The 19,489-nt window shown below is 49.4% G+C and overlaps 5 protein-coding genes across 5 annotated transcripts; 3 read left to right on the forward strand and 2 right to left on the reverse strand.

Annotated features, from left to right (window-relative positions):
* Positions 1-313: 313 nt before the first annotated feature.
* On the forward strand, positions 314-2,206 carry ALT_2912 (uncharacterized protein; the record flags this gene model as incomplete). Its single annotated transcript, XM_033564004.2, has 4 exons — positions 314-784; positions 893-1,232; positions 1,285-1,827; positions 1,917-2,206. The coding sequence occupies 4 exons, from the start codon at positions 314-316 to the stop codon at positions 2,204-2,206; spliced, it is 1,644 nt and encodes a 547-aa protein (XP_033419895.2).
* A 1,208-nt stretch (positions 2,207-3,414) lies between these two features.
* On the reverse strand, positions 3,415-6,027 carry somA (putative cAMP-dependent protein kinase pathway protein (Som1); the record flags this gene model as incomplete). The annotated part of the gene is made up of 6 exons (XM_089599453.1): positions 3,415-3,585; positions 3,651-3,917; positions 3,987-4,868; positions 4,923-5,265; positions 5,332-5,483; positions 5,542-6,027. 6 exons carry the CDS (start codon positions 6,025-6,027, stop codon positions 3,415-3,417), a joined length of 2,301 nt encoding a protein of 766 aa, XP_089456196.1.
* A 3,269-nt stretch (positions 6,028-9,296) lies between these two features.
* Positions 9,297-10,197, reverse strand: ALT_2914 (TRAPP complex core subunit BET3; the record flags this gene model as incomplete). The annotated part of the gene is made up of 5 exons (XM_033564007.2): positions 9,297-9,416; positions 9,494-9,685; positions 9,765-9,984; positions 10,085-10,093; positions 10,160-10,197. 5 exons carry the CDS (start codon positions 10,195-10,197, stop codon positions 9,297-9,299), a joined length of 579 nt encoding a protein of 192 aa, XP_033419898.1.
* Positions 10,198-10,575: 378 nt separating this feature from the next.
* ALT_2915 (WD40 repeat domain-containing protein) lies at positions 10,576-11,892 on the forward strand (the record flags this gene model as incomplete). Its single annotated transcript, XM_033564008.2, has 5 exons — positions 10,576-10,719; positions 10,784-10,829; positions 10,883-10,963; positions 11,028-11,783; positions 11,840-11,892. 5 exons carry the CDS (start codon positions 10,576-10,578, stop codon positions 11,890-11,892), a joined length of 1,080 nt encoding a protein of 359 aa, XP_033419899.1.
* A 1,723-nt stretch (positions 11,893-13,615) lies between these two features.
* Positions 13,616-18,729, forward strand: ALT_2916 (glycoside hydrolase family 47 protein; the record flags this gene model as incomplete). Its single annotated transcript, XM_033564010.2, has 6 exons — positions 13,616-14,078; positions 14,141-14,448; positions 14,503-14,711; positions 15,454-15,824; positions 15,892-16,457; positions 16,516-18,729. 6 exons carry the CDS (start codon positions 13,616-13,618, stop codon positions 18,727-18,729), a joined length of 4,131 nt encoding a protein of 1,376 aa, XP_033419901.2.
* Between the last annotated feature and the right edge of the window lie 760 nt (positions 18,730-19,489).

Genomic DNA, 19,489 nt, shown 5'->3' on the forward strand with positions numbered 1-19,489 from the left:
TGCTTCTGAGTTTGCATCATGAAGTTCCCTATAGAGCCCTCATGGGCTGTTCTGCTGCTGCTAGATACAGTTTCTTAGCTCATAAGATAGGAATGTGAAAACAGCAGGAACCCAAGGTGACATGGCAGGTCACTGTATGCCTCTGCTGCCGTTACATTAGTTGCAGGGGCCTTCTGCGTATTCACTTATTCACTCCTTCTGTTTGTTTACTCACCCACCTTTTTACAGTCCCTCTCGTCTTGTGTTTATCTCTCTCCTTCTCCTCACAACTCCCTCCTCACTCTTTTTCCATCCCAATACATCATTATTCGACATGGATTCCCCTGCGGAGAGCAATCGTCTTGCCTTTGGCATCACCTCACTTCCTTCCAGTACGCCTCCCCAAATCAGCAATCAATCTGGACCTAATCATCAGATTGGTTTCACTTTCCGTCCCCCTCAGACCTGTGGAGGGTTTTCTCATTGGGCCTCAGCTTCAGCTGGGCTTTTGAATACTTCACCTTCTGGGGATCATGCTCCTGACGTCTCTGAGAAAACTAATCCAACTAGTCCTGCTTGCAAGATGGAGTTAGATGCCAGTGAAAATGCTCCTCGTACCGTCGCAGAAGGAGCGCCTGGGGCTTCGGCTGTTGTGGTACGAGGAGAACAAGAGCGGGACAATCCCCCCGGGCTACTTGCTTCTGGGGCCATCGCCTCTGACCAGACTAAAATGTCGGGGGTAATGGGCCTTGTACCAGTTGCAGCTGGTACATCGCGGGCGTACGTGGTATTCGAATCTCAGAAGGTAAGCCTATCTCACTCGACTAGGGCTGGGAATCCTCCGGTATACCCTTTTCGTCTTTATCGCATCGCAATATCAGTAATGTTTCGAACTGACGGAAATTCCCTGCAGGACCAGGAAAATTGCCTGCCCTTGGGCTCTCTGGATATTTCCACCGTTAGCAGCGACAAAGTCCTCTACTACTTCGGCGTATTGGCAATACAGGCTCTTCTACTTCCGAAGTTTCAGTGTGACTCCAGCAAAAAACGTGGCTTTTGGAAAGGCAAGTTGACTTTGTACGGGCTAACCTTTGAGTCGGACTATTCATTCCATACCCCTCTCCAAGCCAAAAGTGCTATGGCGCGTAAGGCCCTTGAGAAGCTGCAGAGCCCCTACTCTTCCTGGACGGTGCCGCCAGAGCCGATGGATTGCCCTCTGACGACGGGATGGAGTTGGACGGACATCTTGAAAGGTATCTTACACATCCTCACGGTGTGATGATAGCTAATGGTCTGGTTTGAAAGACTACTGCATTCAGAATGGTTTGCCGGAACCAACGTATACCAAGTACAATCACAAGCAAGGATGTCGCCATGAGGCTCAAGTAGCCGACTTTTCACGCTTTGGAGTGCTCAAGCATTACACTCAGGAGTGGAACTCAAAGAATTCTGCTGCTCAAATGACCCTGTATGCGCTTTTGACGTTTGGTCAACTTCCGCCGGATGGCATCAGCGGAGCGGCCGCGCTACGAAATTTCAACGAAGGCCTGTTGGTTGTGGTCCCCAGAGAAACATTCCAAGCGGGTATAAGCAACGGGAATAACAGTTTGAAGGGTACCCGCAAAAGGCTTGGGGAGGATCATACTAGCAGAGGCCAAACCAAAAAGCGACTGGTGAAAGGCAGCTCCGAGGGCGTCAACGCCAACCTTTTACCCTTAGCCGGCAATTCTAGGTTGGCACCAATTGAAGAGCATGAGCAAAATATAGAAAAGAGATGGAGCGTCAGTTATCGGGAACTCGAGTCAGAATTGGAGAGAGGCTGGGAGACAAACACAGGAAAGCTTCAGAGTAAGGTCTCATCGTCATTGCTGTTTCACTCCACTTCTCTCTTGTCCTCCTGCTGCTGCTTGGCCTCACACTGACCTTTTCGGAAATAGGAATATGTCAACTTCTCTCTCTAGAAGTCCCAGAGATCCGGATTGAGAGAAACAACGGCCATATGAAGGAAGACGATTACAAGGCCGCTGCGTATTTCAGCAATGACCCCTTCCTGCGCCGTGCAAGTCCGGTCGGAGAGTCCAAAGGCAGCATGTCCGAAGCGAAAGAAGCCTGTGCCCGAAAAGTGACTAGATATCTCATCGAGATGGTGAGGGAGGATACTCGCTTGGAAGATGAGGCAGCAAAAGAGACTGATAGGATTAGAAACTGGGGGAGCATTAGCCGCTAAGAGGACTATGTCCATCTCGGAGTGGATCCAAATGTATGAGTAGAGGAGCGCGCATCGAGGACAAACGAAGTTGATGTTCTTAGACCATTGGTAGAGAATTGAAGGGCAGGAATGAAGCATCTACCTCCATCCTATCTTCGCAAGCATAATTCATACCACTATTGGATTGAGCAAAAGATAGGCTGTCAGGGTTGTATGGGACCTACTACGGTAAAATGGTTCGTCTAGATCATCTACCGCAAGCCCTACCTCCATACCTGTTCAATGTACCTGTTCAATGCTCTTACTACTCGACAATACTGGGCTGGAGCATACTCTGGGCTATGTCTAGCCTCGCAGGGGCTAGCAAAGTCCTGGTTCACATTAGAGTAATGAAAAGCAAGTGAATGGTAGTATCGCCACAGCAGCTATTGTCCGAATTGCTAGAAAGTGGATAACACCAGCCAGAAAGACGCAGCTTTCCCCCTAAATTGTCAGCTAAGGAAAGGGGAATACCATTGGGAGACTACAACACGCGATGCTCCTTAGAAGCCTTCCAAAATCAGTGTAAAGACAGAGAAACTGAACTAGGACAATAGATGTTTGAAGGTCTGCAACTTCCTCAATTCATAAGCCATACCCGGAGAGAAACCTCTCCTTGACTAGGGTCTCATCACTTAACGCCGCAACGTACAGGAGCCACTGACTGGAACCAAAGGGAGAGACAACCAAAGAAAGAAGCTCAAGATAAGCAGGATAAGAGAAACAGTAAAGGGGATAGAATAAAGGCACATTTTGAGGAGAGAATCTAAGAGATTCTGAAGGGACAACAAAGATTTATGTTTAGTTATAACTTGGTGCCCATTCGGAAACTCACGAGAATAAAATATTAAGTAACGAGATAGAAAGTAAAGTGGGAGAAGGAAAAGAGAAGAATGTAGAGGCTCATAGTCACAGATACCCAGGTGAGTCAGATGCCATCAAAGACAGTGGAAGGCGGCTTGATAAACTGCAAAAAAGGGAAGGGATATGCATGGAAGAATACGACCAACGCCAGTCTCTCAGCAAGTATCCAATCATGTCAACAGACAGTAACAAAGGAAATGAGGAAAGGAGAAGAATAACAGAGCAACCGAATAGCACAAGTTGGGCACAAGTTTGAAAAGTTTATGAAATGTACAGAGCAAGGGTATAATGGAGTTTCAAAACTGAAGAACCGACGGACTCATTTATAAGCCATCTCCGGCGCCGGTCTCAACACCATCGGTTGGATAGGAGATGTTGGGGTCAAATCCGAATCCAGCAGTATCCGCATCGGTGTTGAGGAAGGTGTCGAAGTCGAAGTTCTCAAGGATATCGGGATTCTCTAGAGCGCTGAAATCAAGATTGAACGCAGACGCCTGTTATCTGTATTAGTAACCATCGCTCAACGGGAACTGCACGAAGGAGTTGAGGGATATCATACATCAGGGATGCTGAGGTCATTGAAAGACTGCTGGGTCTGATCCGGGGGTGGTTGTTGCACAATAGGCTGAGGTGCTGGCGCCGACGTTGGCTGCTGAGGAGCACTCGTCGTCGGATTCGGCCCAGCCTTGTTAAAGGAGCTAGGATGCTGGGGAGTGATCGGCGTCGACGGAGTAGGTGTGGTTGGAGGATGTTCGGCTTCGGAGGAGGGTGTAGCAGCCGTGTTCGCGGCGGCGGCAGCGGCAGCGGGTTGCTTCTTCGTGGTTCGCTAGAATCGCGTTCAATAAAATAAAACAACCACAGTAGATTTACTGAAGATTGTGATGTAAAAACATACCTTCCGCGCAGTGTCCTTGGGCTCTTTCTTCTTCGGTGCCGGTTTACTCGTCTGCTGAGGTGTCGGAGGAGCAGCATTCTGGGTTTGCGGAGATGTCCGACCAGTGTTGGCACCAGCTGGCGGAGCCTGCGGAGGAGGCATTGAGTTCTGAGTCTGAGGGGTCCCAGTAGATTGAGGTTGCTGGGCCGGAGATTGTTGTGGTGCCATGGGCTGGCCCTGTTGCTGCTGCCAATTGCCACTCGGAACCCGGTTGACTGCTCCAGCCGGAATGGGTTGGCCCATTTGAGGTGCGCTGAAAGCCGGATTAGAGCTCGGCGGACGCATACCGTTCGGACCGCCCATGGCATCCGGCATGCCTTTCATGAAGAACTGGCCGCCAGCCATGTCAGGAGGCATCTGGCCGCCGTTGAAATTCATCGCAGCTGGCGATCCACGGTTCTGACCCATGGCGTCTGCGGCGCTTGGGGAGCCTGGGAGACCAGTCTGAGGCATCTTCGGCGTACCTCGTTTCATCTGATCGTTGGGGTTCGGTGAAGTGCCCGCCCTACTGCCTTGGGGAGAAGTGCCTGGAGGCAAGCCTTGCTGCCCAGGCATTGGAGGCTGGCCATCAGCACGAGACATGCTGTCCTGCTCTTGACGAGCCATCATCAGACGCCGCTTATTCTGCTGTTCAAGCAGCATCAACTGCATTTGATAGTCCTGGAGAGCATGGTTACCGTGCTGACCGCCAGGTGTCTGCATCCCAGCCCGTACCTGGGCCATCTGACCATTCGCGCCGTAGTAGTCGCCGTTCATCGGATACATACCCTGGCCGTCTGGCATAGGCACCAGATCCGTCTGGTTCGGCATGACACCGGGGTTCATTAAGCCATTCGGAATGCCCTGGTTATTCAGTGCTGAGCGTGAGTGATGAAGGGCTAAGTTCTGAGCATATACCTGGATGGATTTTTGCTGAGCAGCAGGCCCTGGTTGCTGGAAACCCGCAAACTGGGCCGGATTCATCGCCCGTGGGTTGAGCCCGTTTTGCATCAACAGCGCTTGCGAGTTCGGCTGACCCGGCATGCCTTGTCCTTGACCCCGTCCATTGGGCGCCAACTGTTGTCCGTTCATAGGACCGTTCTCGAGGCGTGGCCGCTTCGAGGGTGAAGGCGCATTTTCCGCAGACGAGGGAGATTGCGGGCGGTGTCCGTTCATGTCCATGTCAGAATGCTCTCTTTGCATCTGCTGCATCATGTGCATCTGCTGGTTTTTCTGAAGCTGTGCGATTTGCTGCTGCGAACTGTTATATCTTCAGTCAGTACAGAATTCTCGCGCAAGACAGCTGGGCGCTGAAGAGAATACGTACAGGCCACCGGTGTTATTCTGCAATACGGTCTTCTGAAGGTTTGCAGGGACCATGCCGTTGCGGCGCATATTGAGCGGACCCATCTGTCCGGGCATCACCGGTTGTTGCCGTAACAATTGGTTGTGTTGCTGCTCTCTTAGCCGCATCATATTCTACCCGAATACCAATTAGAACCCATTCCGTCCGCAGCAGGAGAAGTGGAGAAATTACCTGAGTGTGTTGAAGATACTGTCTCACATCGTTGCTGTTGCCTTTCTTGCGCTGAGCCCAGAAGAAATCCCAGAACAGACTGAACCAATCCAAGAGAAAAGAGGATTGTTGGCTTTCGCTCGCGAGATTAGGTCGAGGAAGGTCATCAGGAATCTTAATCTTGTCACCGTCCTTGCTATCGGTCATCATTGCATCGCCTTCGACGCCATTCATGTCTTCACGACGGTGACCCGGACTTGTTTTTGTGGGGGGTTCAGTGTTCAATTTGATCGACTCGTCTTTCACGAGAGCCCTGGCACATTCATGATAGCCACGTTTCAGAAAATAGTCGTAGATGTAGGTGTTGAGGTTGTTGATCATCGTCTCAGGTATGTTGTTCACATTTCCATCGTTACGAGGAGCCGTGGAACCGTTATTCATCATGGGAACACCACCAACCGGGCCCCCAGCCCCAGGGTTCATCCCCGTCACATTCATCTGATTCATGGTGGCACTGCGAGGAGTTTGGCCACCCTCGCTTGCTGTTGGTCCCTTATGAAAGCCGTCGGTGAGATTCTGTTTCAGTGCGCATCCACAGTCTCGAGGCGAGATATCTCACCACAGATCGAAGACAAGGCGCGCGTGCGGACTGGTGGTATAGGGTACTGGAGACAGGTGGAGAAGGCGAAGTGGCCGGCGCTTCGAACTCAGCAAACAAAGGCTCTGGTGATTCCCTTTTCCCAAATCAAGCACGAATACAAGATCGAGAACCAAAGTCGATATGCCCGAACCAACTCCAGACAACGTCCACAAATCTACCGATGCAAGTCAGACTCCGCGCTCATGCGAGTGCAGATTGAGAACCACAATGACTACCCACTGGGACAAGGAAAGCAAGCGTGTTTGTCTCGGGAGCAGACGCGAATGGGGGACAATATTGTAAGGATCGATGCTTTTCAAGCGCAATCGGGGAAAGAGACCAGTATGGCACAGTACGTAGGATTTCTTGAGGAATCTATTGACCTTGGGTAAGGTTGGGACAGAAGCGAGGAGAGAGTGTAATAGAACAGCCAGAGGGGAAAGTGCGCGATAAGATTAAACGGGGTTTCGATGAGCGACACGAAGGGGCGAGAGGCGCAAGATGATGGAGGAGAGGACGGGTGCGGCGCTTTAGGGGAGGCAGGTCAAATCATGCCCCAACGGGCACCACCTGGGGAGAAAAAGAGAACGGAAGGAAAGAATTCAAGACGGAAATACCTCGACGAGCTCTGGAAGAAAGAGATGACAGTGGATTCGGCAAATCCGGCCGATCTTACGAGGAAACGGTTGGAGAGAGAGGAGGAGGGGGGAAAAGAGGCGAAGGTTAGGACAAGGTGTGAAGCGGTGGATCTGAGGTGATCTGGTGGGTGGGAGGACGTGGATATCCAGCGCGGTTCCTGGAGGTGGTGCTGGGCTTTCCCTTACCCTTCAGTGGCACGTCGGCTGGGCGTAAATCGCTTGTTCGGCGCGGATTAACTTGGGCGGAACTCGGCGGGAGGGCTGGGAGATGCTGCCTTCTCGCGTATTTCTGAGCATGCAACCCAGAGAGGCGAAGAAACGGGACTCCGTTGATACTTTACAAAGCGAGAATGGTAAAAAAAAAAAAAACCTAAGGCGATAAGCACTTGATGGATGACAACAAGAAATAACAGAGATCTAAGTTTTTGAGATCATTGAGATCGAATCTCAAATGAGACTCATCAATAAATTTGATGAGGGAAGAACCAGGTAAAGAAAAGAGAGGAAAGTGGCAGGTTGCAATATCTGGATGTATCGCGCGGATGATTCTCGCAAAATCATTGTTCCGAATATGCAACAGTTAAGGTATTATATATTGTAATGGAAGCATAACAGTGAGCGATTTCCCCACGATTTAGAAAATAAGCTGGTGGAATCGGAATAGAGGAATAACAGGATACAGATGGAATCTCTATTTTTATTACAGAGAAGTCGTTATCCTGGCATGCAACTACATATAGCAGTCCGGAAGCCTGCTGCAAGAAACAAGTGATGTATTGAGAATACATTACCGGTGGCTACCTTAGGAACTGTCAGTAATACCCGCAGGCACATAGGGTACCACTAGGCAGAGGAGCTATCTAGCAGACTATGAGATGGATACTTTATGGCTATCATATCGAATTAGACATGTACAGCTAAAGTTTCACTACTTACTTCGGACGTCAAGATGTCCAGTCTGCCTTATGGCAATCCTCTGTCTCTTCCGAACTCCTGTGAGGTATCTACATAGTAGAAGTCATCAGATGACAGGTGCTTTTCCCCAGTCACGATGATCATACCACAGGAAACCGCTCCTCAATCATATCTTTGCCCGATCAGTTCATGTGGTAGTACAAGCATAGTCGTGGATGTCCCCAGAGTGGTTTGCCAATTTCTAATTCATCATTCGTTTTGAATCTCCACAGAATCTGCATCCGTGGATGGTTCCATTTCCCGCCGTGTATTGACTGTGTTCATATTTCAGGCTTTTCAGCTAACTATTAAGGTTGACAATGGCGATCATCTAGAAAGAAACCTAGCCCCAGTTAGTGGTTATCTTCCTAAAGCAGACCGATATGATGTTATCAACCAGAAATTAGAAATTAAAAAAGGGAAAAAAAATCAAAATCAAAATAAAAATAAAAATAAAAATAGAAAATTAAGGGTTATCAACTGTTTTATTTCAGGTACCTAAGGTGTATCTGGGCCTACACCAGTGTTTCTGAAACTTTCCTGAATTCTGTGCATGATCGTACCTCTCTAACGTATCATGTTTTAACCAATGGTTTTTTGTCAGTCGCTGTCAGGTCACTGATGCAGCCCCCTAGCAATGTCAACCCAGATTGTATACATTGCCTATGCAGTCCCTCATCCGCCTTTTACATAAAGGGAAACTTACGCCTCCAAGAATCAAATCGAAGAAATGGCACGCAGCTGTTGAAGCACAAACCAAGGCCGAAGAGGAGGCGATAACAAAGCTCCAAGAGGCACTGAGACTGGCATCCATACCCAATAGTCGACCACTGTCTGCATACAAAGCCATCGAATCGGGCACAGCTTTCATCAGCGAGACCTTCTATTGCTTGTTACGGGGAGACTGATTGTGTCCAAACTATGAAGTTTGAGGAGAACGCAAACAACACAGAGAAGACCGGTGGTTAGACGAGAGCTGTCTGAGAGAGCTGCCAGGAAGGCACTAATCGTGCCAAATAAGGACGTCATCCTAATGTCAGGCCAGGGTCATAAGCGAAGCGCGGTCTCCCTAGACTAGTATATACGCATCTTCCAGGAATGGTGATTCTACATCGGGGATCATCATTGTGACTTTTGCCAATGTAGCTAGTAGCTGCCTGGGATTCTACTTCGCTAGGAAGTGAGTCAAAGCGTCTGGTAGAATTTTTCCAATAATCCCCAGCATACATCAATAGGTTGATGTGCTAGATGGCTGCATCTGTGCTCTCTCAAACCGCCGACAGATTTATACGGTTAAGCATTGTCAAGTTTGCCGGGACGGAAATGTTGTTTAGTTGAATTCAACTTTGAATCGCGATTTCGGTAGCGTGAAGCATATCTCTCGTATTGGAAGCGCCGGCTGAGTTTCGACCAGCCCCGAAGAACAAGTGGTTATTTTTCCATAATCGTAATTGCATGTGCATGAAATGATTCGGTTGCATAAATCCAGAACACCAGACGCCCTGATAGTCTAAAAGTGCCCCATTCGAATGCTCGACTTCAAATCACTCCTCATCCGGCGGCATCTCATCCTCGATGTATCGGACCAACGATACTCGCATCTCCGTGGTATCATCACCTCTTAAAACATCGCTGACAAAGTGGGCCTCGATTTGCATTTGAACCTAAGAGGGACGTCAGAAACCCAGCTGCTAGAAGAGCTAACATTCATGCATATGCCCGCCTCCTGGCTGCGTCTTACCATTTCGAGTGCGCCTCTTAAAACACCGCACAAAATATTGGAGAACCACAATTCATCTTGGGCTCTTCCATCGTCCGGGAGCTCCACAAAGTCCGCCAGAGGATTTTCGTCGAAAATGAGAGAAAACTGATTGTTATCGCTCGTCCAGTTCGTGACTGTAGGAGTGATATTCAGGAAGATCTTGAACCCAACCTATTCCCGCAAAAATCGTCAGTGACCACGTCGCTATTTATGTTCATGCAAATCTCATGCAGAGATGACCATCTCATACCTTCGAGATCATATCTGCCGTCTCTCGGAAGTTGGCGCATCGGCCCATACCAGACTTCGCCAGGAAATCTTCAATCAGTCGCATACCGATATTATAGCCCATCTTGTCCAGCTGTTTGTTGACCTCTTGATAGTTGCTGTCGTAGTCCTGACATAATTGCGCGACAATTGTTCCATACGTCAAGGTAACCAGCTCCGCATTAACCTTGTCAACTCTCGTCCTAAGATTGGCAGCATCAGTTGACGCACTTCTCTCCAACAAATTTTCCAGGCTGCAAAAAAAGAGTTTCCAGGGTAGGTAGAGGCGCTCAGCTTACTGACTTCCAGAGCCTACGTTGGGTTGGTTAGCCAAGGTACTCAACATTCGGATGCGCGACACAAAACAATCAGACTCACTCTTCACCAATCCGGGACACCTTCGTGGAGGACGACATGTCTAGCTTTGCATCCAAAGGTTCTCAGATCCGATAGAATGATCTGTTCCTCGACAGTCTGAAGGTCCTATGATTCAGTTTGAGACAGTTGTCGAATGTGGATAATCTACACCCCCCGCTGGAGTCGGTGGATCAATAGAGCATGCAGGCGGAGTTGTACTATGGGTCCGCGGGTTAGCGGCTAACGCGTCTAATATACTCAGGGCGCTTGTGGGAACTTGCGTAAAAGACAAACTGCTCAATGACCGTAGACTGTTCTTGAATATATCCATTTCCAATTGCCGATCGACCTGTTGTTTTTTCCTTGTTCCCATCTTGTTGTTTTCTCTATCAGCTTAGGTTTCTCACAATATCCAGTCAACGCGTCCTGTCGCAGTGATGTCGGGAGAGAAAAGACCAGCACAAGCAGCCTTTGGCTCCTCAAATCAACTTGTCGTCAAACGAAAGAAATCCGACGGGGATATCAATGCTGGGACGGCTGTTGTGAAATCTTCATCTCAAAATGGAACTCTTGTGCAAGCAGTATGTGGCCCCTGGACTGCTCCTCAGCAACGTTGAAGAGCTCTTTTATTGATCACTATGGCAGATTCCTCGCACCAGCGGGCTTGACGCCCCCATTATGGAGCTGACAGGTGAGGCAGAAGGCTAGAACGGCTTAGATTTTGCATTAATACCGCATTCGCAGGTCATTCTGGCGAGGTCTTCACCGTGCGATTTGACCCCACAGCACAGCACATCGCTTCTGGCTCGATGGATCGGTCTATATGTGAGTCGCAACCGAAGCTCAGCATTCTACTAAGCACGACTGACGCTTCTTCTACCAACGACAGTACTTTGGAACACATATGGGCAATGCGAGAATTATGGAGTTCTGACCGGCCATCGAGGGGCGATCCTGGATTTACAATGGTCGCGAGATTCACGGGCGATTTTCTCCGCATCGGCTGATATGACACTAGCAAGCTGGGACTTGGAAACTGGGCAGAGAATACGACGCCACGTTGGGCACGAGGAGATCATAAATTGTCTTGACATCAGCAAACGAGGCCAGGAGCTCCTGGTTAGCGCGAGCGACGACGGTTGCATAGGGATTTGGGACCCACGACAAAAGCATGCTATTGAATACCTCGAAACAGAGCTTCCCATCACCGCAGTAGCTCTGTCGGAAGCAGGAAACGAAATCTACAGTGGAGGCATTGATAATACAATTCAGGTCTGGGACTTGCGAAAGAAGTCTGTTGTGTACTCCATGGCTGGCCATACGGACACCATCACGTCCCTACAGATTTCGCCGGACTCGCAGACCCTGCTCTCCAACTCCCATGACTCAACGGTGCGCACTTGGGATATTCGGCCCTTCGCTCCCACAAATCGACACATCAGAACATACGACGGTGCCCCGATGGGGCTGGAGAAGAACCTGATCAGGGCAAGCTGGGATCCAAAGGGTGAAAAGATTGCAGCTGGTAGCGGCGATCGAAGTGTTGTGGTCTGGGACTTCAGGACTGGGAAACTTCTATATAAGCTTCCTGGACACAAAGGCACCGTCAACGACGTGCGCTTCTCGCCGAATAATGAGCCCATAAGTGAGTCACACCGAATCTGTTTCATGTCTTCGCCAGTGGCTAACCCTGTCGCGCAGTTGTATCTGGATCGTCAGACCGGACGCTCATGCTTGGTGAGCTCGGGAAATAAAAATGACCCTCTGCTAGAATTAAAAGATATCCTATATTTCTTGCATGCTGGACTACGCGCATGATTTGCTCCTTAGCGTCATGAGGCGAATGTCATCCACTCCTGGTGATGTCAAGTTTCGAAACGTCTTTCCTGAAATTCTACCCTCGTGACCGCATGAAGTGCTACTCTCTTCGGCGATATGGCAAGCTCTTCTGCTTATTGGTCGCGCAATCTACGGAAAGATATTCAATCCACGTTCATCCTTTTTATACTCTCAGAGACGGGTTGAGTCAAGGCTTAGAAGGCTTGGCAAGGAGCTGTAAGACATCAAAGGGCAGGACATTCGTAAGTCATAGCTGGCTTTTGAGAGCAAGAACTGGTATGTTTGTTCGCATGATGTCTGCCACCGTCGAAAGCATATCAATCTAATCTGATAGTCTGGACCATGTATACACAATTTGTGCAGCTAGTTAGCATGAGCCTCACGCAAGCAACGCTGAGGATACTACACATTTGTTGATTGCAGTGTATTCTACTCTTTTGAAAGCTGGATATCTACTCAATAGCAGAACAAGCTACAGAGTAGTTTCCGTCTGCATGATTACTGAGCTTATTTATAATGAATGGTAATAAGTGGCTCGATGACCATTGGCCAGTAGTGCTGGAGATTATTGAGGCTTTAAGAGCTGTTCTGAAACATCTGGTGCCTCGTGCCAGTGTTTTAGAGACAGGTGAAGCTACACCCCCTATCTATCTATATCTAGCACATTTCTCGGTCTTTTCGGTCTCAGTATGCTCAGAATTATAAGGAGTGGGCTGAGAGAATATCCAGAGAACAGACGCCATTTAGACCATCCAAGGACAACTGCTATCATCATCATCCCAGAATAGATCCATGATAATCATTGATTAAGGTCATGATCCGGTCATACGTAGACAGGTGGGTCTATCAGGGGTTGTCTGTATTCTAGTCCAACTAGTCTGGGCCCCTCCGCTATTAATGGCTGCTACTTTACCTACTCGGACGAACATCTGCAGGGCCAGGCTGGATGTGCTCTTCCAGGATCCTTGGCCCTTGGGCTTCTGTGCTTCTGTGTTTCTTTTTTCCTGAGACTCTTCCTGTTGGCGCCTCTGTTTCTTTCAACCTACTCTCTCAATTTACCTTGACATCTTTGTTTTTAGTCCATACGTTATTATAATCCACCAGCTTCCGGACACCGCTGAGCGGCCAGGTGCTCCTCTTTCTCCTCAAATCTTTTCCCAGTTCGAGATATACCAATTCACTTAACCCTTACAACTCAATAAATTGTTTCTCTAAGTACTGCGACTTTTGGTATCTTGGCTTGGAGCGAAAGATCTGGATCCATACTTTATGTTGCCCCTCCCGGTGCTCCCAATCGCTACGTCTTTCCTTTGTCTATAGTTGTATAACATTGGTAATACGCTCATTATACTCAACACAAACCTCTTCGATATCTGATTGCCGGTTTTGCATACAAAGCGTGATCAGCTCGGCGGTTTTCGTCGCAGTCCAAGCCCGCTTCACTTCTGTTTACGGGGTGCGCAACGGATGCGGAAGTCGGTTAGGGGATGCATACCATCAAAAACCGAGTCGACTATTTGTTCAAGAAGCTTGGTATACATAACAAGGGACTCGAGATTTAAAATCGATCAGCTATTCTTTCGTTCTTGACCTTTCAATCGCCCCCGATGCTTCATCCGCCTGATTGGTTTTAACGAAATGGAACCGCCTCGAGTATCAACAACACAGCAGACTAAGTCTTCACATTCATCGCTCAATTCAACATTCGGCCAAAACGGCAGCAATCCAACAGTCTCACATCTTCAAAACGAGATTCAAGGCCTTGAATATGGCGCTGGACGCCATGAACCTCATGCTCCGGGTGAATCTACAGCGGCAGGTGATTCGGGCTTAAATGCCACTGTCTCTCCAGATACACCACCTGTGCCGCATATTCCAGTCAACCTACCACGGCCTGCTGACAGTTCGGATTCGAACGGTGAATGGCCGTCCGACGCTCGCTCGACCAGAGAAACCCAATTTGAGGGGTCGCGCAGAGAAGCTGATCGCTCTAGTCAGCAGAAAAGATCGTGCATGCCAACCCTCAGAGACAGGAGTATAAGGAGGCGGCTATATACATTGATCCCAGCCACGGTCTTCCTGCTCGCTATTATCGCTTTCTGTAAGATTGTTCCCGGTTCACTCTTGCTCTTTCAGCACAATTGGTGCTAACACAATGCCTAGACCTTGCAATACACACTGCGACACACCTCGGTCAAGAAATTCATATTCTGTTGATCTTCATGATCTTGATTCTCTCCATCATCTTCTGCCATACTTTGATTCGCTTCGCTATGGAGATCCTGCAGGACCCAAGGTCTACGGTTGCGAGGAATCGGATACCCAGTAGAGTAGGCCCAATGGGATATGCTCAGCCAGATCGCCCCATTCAGGTCACGCTTGCGGGAGATGAGGAAGCTTTGGTCGACGACGCCGTACGAGAAAAGGTCACGACTCCCCCTCCAGCATATGGTCTATGGAGAAGTAGTGTGGTGAGTGTCTAACCCATCTCCTTCGCATTGTCCTGGCCATTAACACGTTCTCAGAGAATTAACCCTGATCTCCTCTATTGGCGGCGTGTAGAGGACGATGAACTTCCACCCGCAGCCGTCAACGGCACGCAAAGGAGGTCGAACAGGAAACCTTCAGTTCCTAGACCTCCTAGTTACACATCCGATGATGGTGTCGATTACGTTATTCAAGCTCAACCACGGCGTTTCGCTGCCCGACATGATACGGAAGATCCAGTGCATCAGTAAGGCATCGCGTCCGACTTAACTCGCCCATGGCGTGCTGTTTACTCCTCTGTTTTGAAAATTTTTTGGCATAGCGCATTTTGTTACTGGAGATATCCCAAGTTGAGACTTCTAGTCATTGCATCAGTATATTTGGTTTATAGCGGACATTCCATCCAGCTGCTCAGTCACAGTCGGCATAAAAAAATTGAAAATCATTTCGACCAGTCCTCGGATCCTTTACGAATGTTCAGCTTGTGCTACAGATCAGATAAATTAAAAGTAAATTATAGACAGTGCTTGCGCTGCTGTCCTATATGGAAACGGCATATCTGGCCTTCAGTAATCTGTCTTAGCCAACCACCAGCTTTAAAGTTGGCGCGGGATGCGATTTAAATCTCACGTGCGACATTATTCTTGCCACGAAACAACATTACTTCAAGTCTCGAGGGGCCCTCGATAATCCGGTAGTACCTCCGAGATCTCTGACTTATCTGACGAGAAGAGAAATTCAAGTTCCCATGTCATCTGCGGCTGGTTCGCTTCTGCGGTAATGCGCTCGGGATGTTGGAGCTTACAGATGTTCGGCCTTCGATCAGCATGCATGATTTGGGTCTCACTCCTGTCGCTATGGCTCGCCACGGCTCAGGGTATGAGGACTTCTCAGATAAATGAACTCAGGTATTTCCGTCTGCTAGTCTTGTTGTCACTTCACCTTGCAATGAGCGCCACGCTGATCAAAAATCAATGAGCTCGATCCAGGAAAGAGACCGAGCACATGTTCTACCATGGATTCGAGAATTATATGAAGTACGCGTTTCCGGAAGACGAGCTGCGTCCTTTATCCTGTCGTCCGCTTGTTCGCGATCGTGATAACCCCTCGAATGCTGAGCTCAACGACGTCCTGGGAAATTACTCCCTTACCCTGATTGACAGCCTGTCCTCGTTAGCGATATTATCATCTAGTCCGGATGAAGGCGAGAGAGCTTGGAACCACTTTCAAGACGGAGTGAGGGATTTTGTTAAGCTATACGGGGACGGCTCGGATGGCCCTGCTGGTCAGGGTGAACGGGCAAGGGGATTCGATCTTGACAGCAAAGTACAAGTCTTTGAGACTGTTATTCGAGGGCTAGGTACGATGCTTCCGTTCGTCAATGGTTATGAAACGGCTCTTATATCTGACATTGGATCCTGGTATAGGTGGTTTGCTCAGTGCTCATCTCTTCGCCGTTGGTGACCTTCCAATCACCAGGTATACTCCTCCAGAACCGGAAGCCAGCTTCGCCAAGGCGTGGAACAAATCAGCATTTCCAAAAAACGGTCATGGCATCAAGTGGACAAATGGATTTGTTTATGATGGTCAGCTCCTCCGGCTCGCTGCTGATCTGGCAAATCGCCTTCTACCTGCCTTCTATACGGACACTGGTCTTCCATACCCTCGGGTGAATCTGCGGCACGGCGTTCAACGGCGCCCGTTCTATGCGAATTCGCCATTGAATGCAGATAAACCATGCCACGGTTCTGATCGTGAGGTCTGTCGAGAAGACCGTCAGCGCGCTCCTTCAGAAACCACGGAAACTTGCAGTGCGGGTGCAGGCAGCCTAGTTCTGGAGTTCACGGTTCTGAGCAGGCTCACCGGAGATGGTCGATACGAAGAACTTGCGAAAAGAGCATTTTGGGCTGTTTGGATGCGAAGAAGTGACATTGGATTGATTGGTTCGGGAATAGATGCAGAATCAGGTCGTTGGGTTCATTCTTACACAGGGGTAGGTTTACCTCTGAGACCTGTTTAGGCTGAATCCTCATTGATACTGATGACTATAGATTGGCGCTGGCATTGACAGCTTTTTTGAATATGCTTTCAAATCGTACGTCCTGCTCTCGTCGGGACAACGCTCCTCGCATGATCCCCGAAGTTCCTGGCAGGCCCTGGATGGGTACTTCCCGCCGTTGAGTGAATATGAGCACTCAGCGGAAGCGTTCCTGCGCGTGTGGGAAGAGTCTCATGCGGCTATCAAACGGCATCTATATCGAGGGGAGGGTTATCAACATCCGCATGTGATTCAAGGCGATATTTTTACCGGCGCAACACGGGCATTCTGGATCGATAGCCTGAGTGCCTTCTATCCAGGTCTTCTTTCGATAGCAGGGGAGCTGGACGAGGCCATAGCCATACATCTTTTGACGGCAGCAGTCTGGACCCGATTCTCTGGCCTTCCTGAAAGATGGAACGTTGCCACAGGGAACATTGAGGGTGAGCTTGCTTGGTACGGTGGCCGTCCGGAGTTCATTGAGTCCACATACTACATATACCTGGCCACCAAGGACCCATGGTATCTCTATGTTGGCGAGATGGTACTCCGAGATCTCAAACGCCGGTGTTGGGCGAAGTGCGGCTGGGCCGGTCTTCAGGACGTCCGCAACGGAGAGTTGAATGATCGAATGGAAAGTTTTTTTCTGGGAGAGACTGCCAAATATCTGTTTCTCCTATATCACCCCGACCATCCTTTGAATAACATGGATCGGCCCTTTGTCTTTTCAACTGAGGGTCATCCGCTCATTATACCTACAAGTACCAGTGCCAGAACTCATCAGCATAGGGAGCAGGCACAGCATGAAGAGCTGGTCAACCTGCCGGTTTGCCAGTTGGCACCTGAGCCACCGACATTCGGTCTATCCTCAACGGCGGCGCGTCCTGACGTTTTCCATGCTGCAACTTTGGCTCGTTTGCACCTAATGCCGAACAGAGGCCCGACCGAAGGGCCTATTCTAGAATATGCACATGACCATCCTAGTGTGACAGTGTCCGATCTATCGTCGCCGACCAACTACACGTTTTACCCGTGGACTCTTCCCCCTGAATTGGTGCCGTTCAATGCAACAAGCTCACCAATGACCTCTCGACCCACACTAGACATCTCTTTCCCAGCCATTCCGGGTATGGTCATGGGTCCCGGGTCAATTGAGCGGGTTCGGGATGGCATTTTCATCAAGAACATCGGAGGCCTTCGATTGAGCATGGTTCAGGATGTGCCGGCGCTCGACGCGACTGGGAAGGCGAGCCAGGATAATTTCCGTGTGCAGGTGATTAACAATGTGCCTTTGGGCAAAGATGAGAAGGTATACCTCTCACGAGAAATCACCTTTGACGTCCTCGATCCCACTGATCCCAATTTCACTCGGATGCGCGACTCTGCCATGATTGACATCGTCATTGACGTAATGCCAGAGCTTCTCCGTCGAGGAAATGATTCGAATGGTAATCGCGAACGAGGTGCTGCGGAGCATAGTGAAAACCATATCATCCAAGAAAACGTATCCGTCGACGACAAGATCGGGAGCGTCGACCCTTCGACCTCCGGAGTGAAGAACGTGTTCTCATCCCTAATGGACACAGTGTCTGCACTTTTGCGGGACGAGAATCCAGAGTCGACGACCCAATCCCCCTCGAGAAAGTCGTCTATTGTACGGTTGATCCTGCCAGCTGCCGTATCTAGCGGCGCAGGCTCGGCTCCCGTCCCAGAAGTGGAGGACGCCTCTATTGTTTCCATCTCGGGGGAGCTGTCTAAAAGTCGCCTGTCGTGGTCCACAATATACTTTGCCGATGAGATATGTGACCATCGGATCTTACGGGAGATTGCTCAAAGTCATCAAATCCTGGTCATCAAACGAGGCGGGTGCAGCTTCTCTCAAAAACTGCGCAACATCGCCGCTTACCCACCTTCCCGACATGCGCTCAAGCTTGTCATTGTGATCGATTACGGTGAGACGGCCTTCGCGGAGGCTTCAACGTCTAAACCTCCCGCCTCTGCAGGTCTGGCCGCTATTCGCGCAGAACCATTTCTTATCCGGCCGTTATTAGATGAGCCGCAAATGACCGCAGGAGGGCTTCCCCGTCGCCATCCTATAAGCATGGTAATGGTTGGCGGCGGCGAGGAAACGTACGAGTTGCTGCGACGAGCGACAGGTGTCGGCATAAAGCGACGCTATTCGGTTCGCTCTCAGGGCATACCGATCAATAATCTGTACATAGTTTGAAAGATGTGCATAGACGTCCGCCAATACAACAAAGATATACGACACCACCGACAACCGATCATCTTCACGACGTTAGAACCATTTCCGAACTTCATCAGAACCCCGGCCTACGTCCTCGGTCCTCTTGGGAAGTTGGATCCCTTTTCGGCTTCTACCCCTATACGTCAGTGGGTCTTGAGTAATTTTTACGATATCGAACTATTTAGACTCCAATAGGCAAGGGGACAAAGTGCATTGACAGGCACACTCCATATACAGGGGGACTTGAATAGTCCCTGAGAAATTTTGCTACCGTAAGCCAAATGCTATCGGTTGCGACGCATAACAGTAAACGGTTGTAGGGCCCATAGGACGAATCGGACAGGTCTTCGAGATATGGCGTCCGCAAGCAGAAGGGTATCGATCGCGACGAATTGATGTTGGCAACACATGATATCAGTCCAAATAAGCCAGTGAAGTCAAGGAGCAACTCCAAGATACATAACATATTCGGCTGTTATCCTTAGTGTCAGTGTACCACTCGAGTGGTAGCACTAACAAAATCATTGTCCAGATCGAGCCTATCGTATGGACCGAGGAGGAACAGCCGATTAGTTGTGGCAACAATGTACAATGTTCCTTGTACTCCGTACCTTATCAACGGACCCACATCCCTCTCCGATCCGATAGGAAGATAAGGCGTCGATTAGTTAATCAGGTACTAGAATTCGACAATCAAATTGCATTCTGATTGGCGAATGACGCAACCCCAGATCCACTC

Source organism: Aspergillus lentulus (genome assembly GCF_001445615.1).
Source record: "Aspergillus lentulus DNA, contig: Alt05, strain: IFM 54703, whole genome shotgun sequence".
NCBI lineage: Eukaryota > Fungi > Ascomycota > Eurotiomycetes > Eurotiales > Aspergillaceae > Aspergillus > Aspergillus lentulus.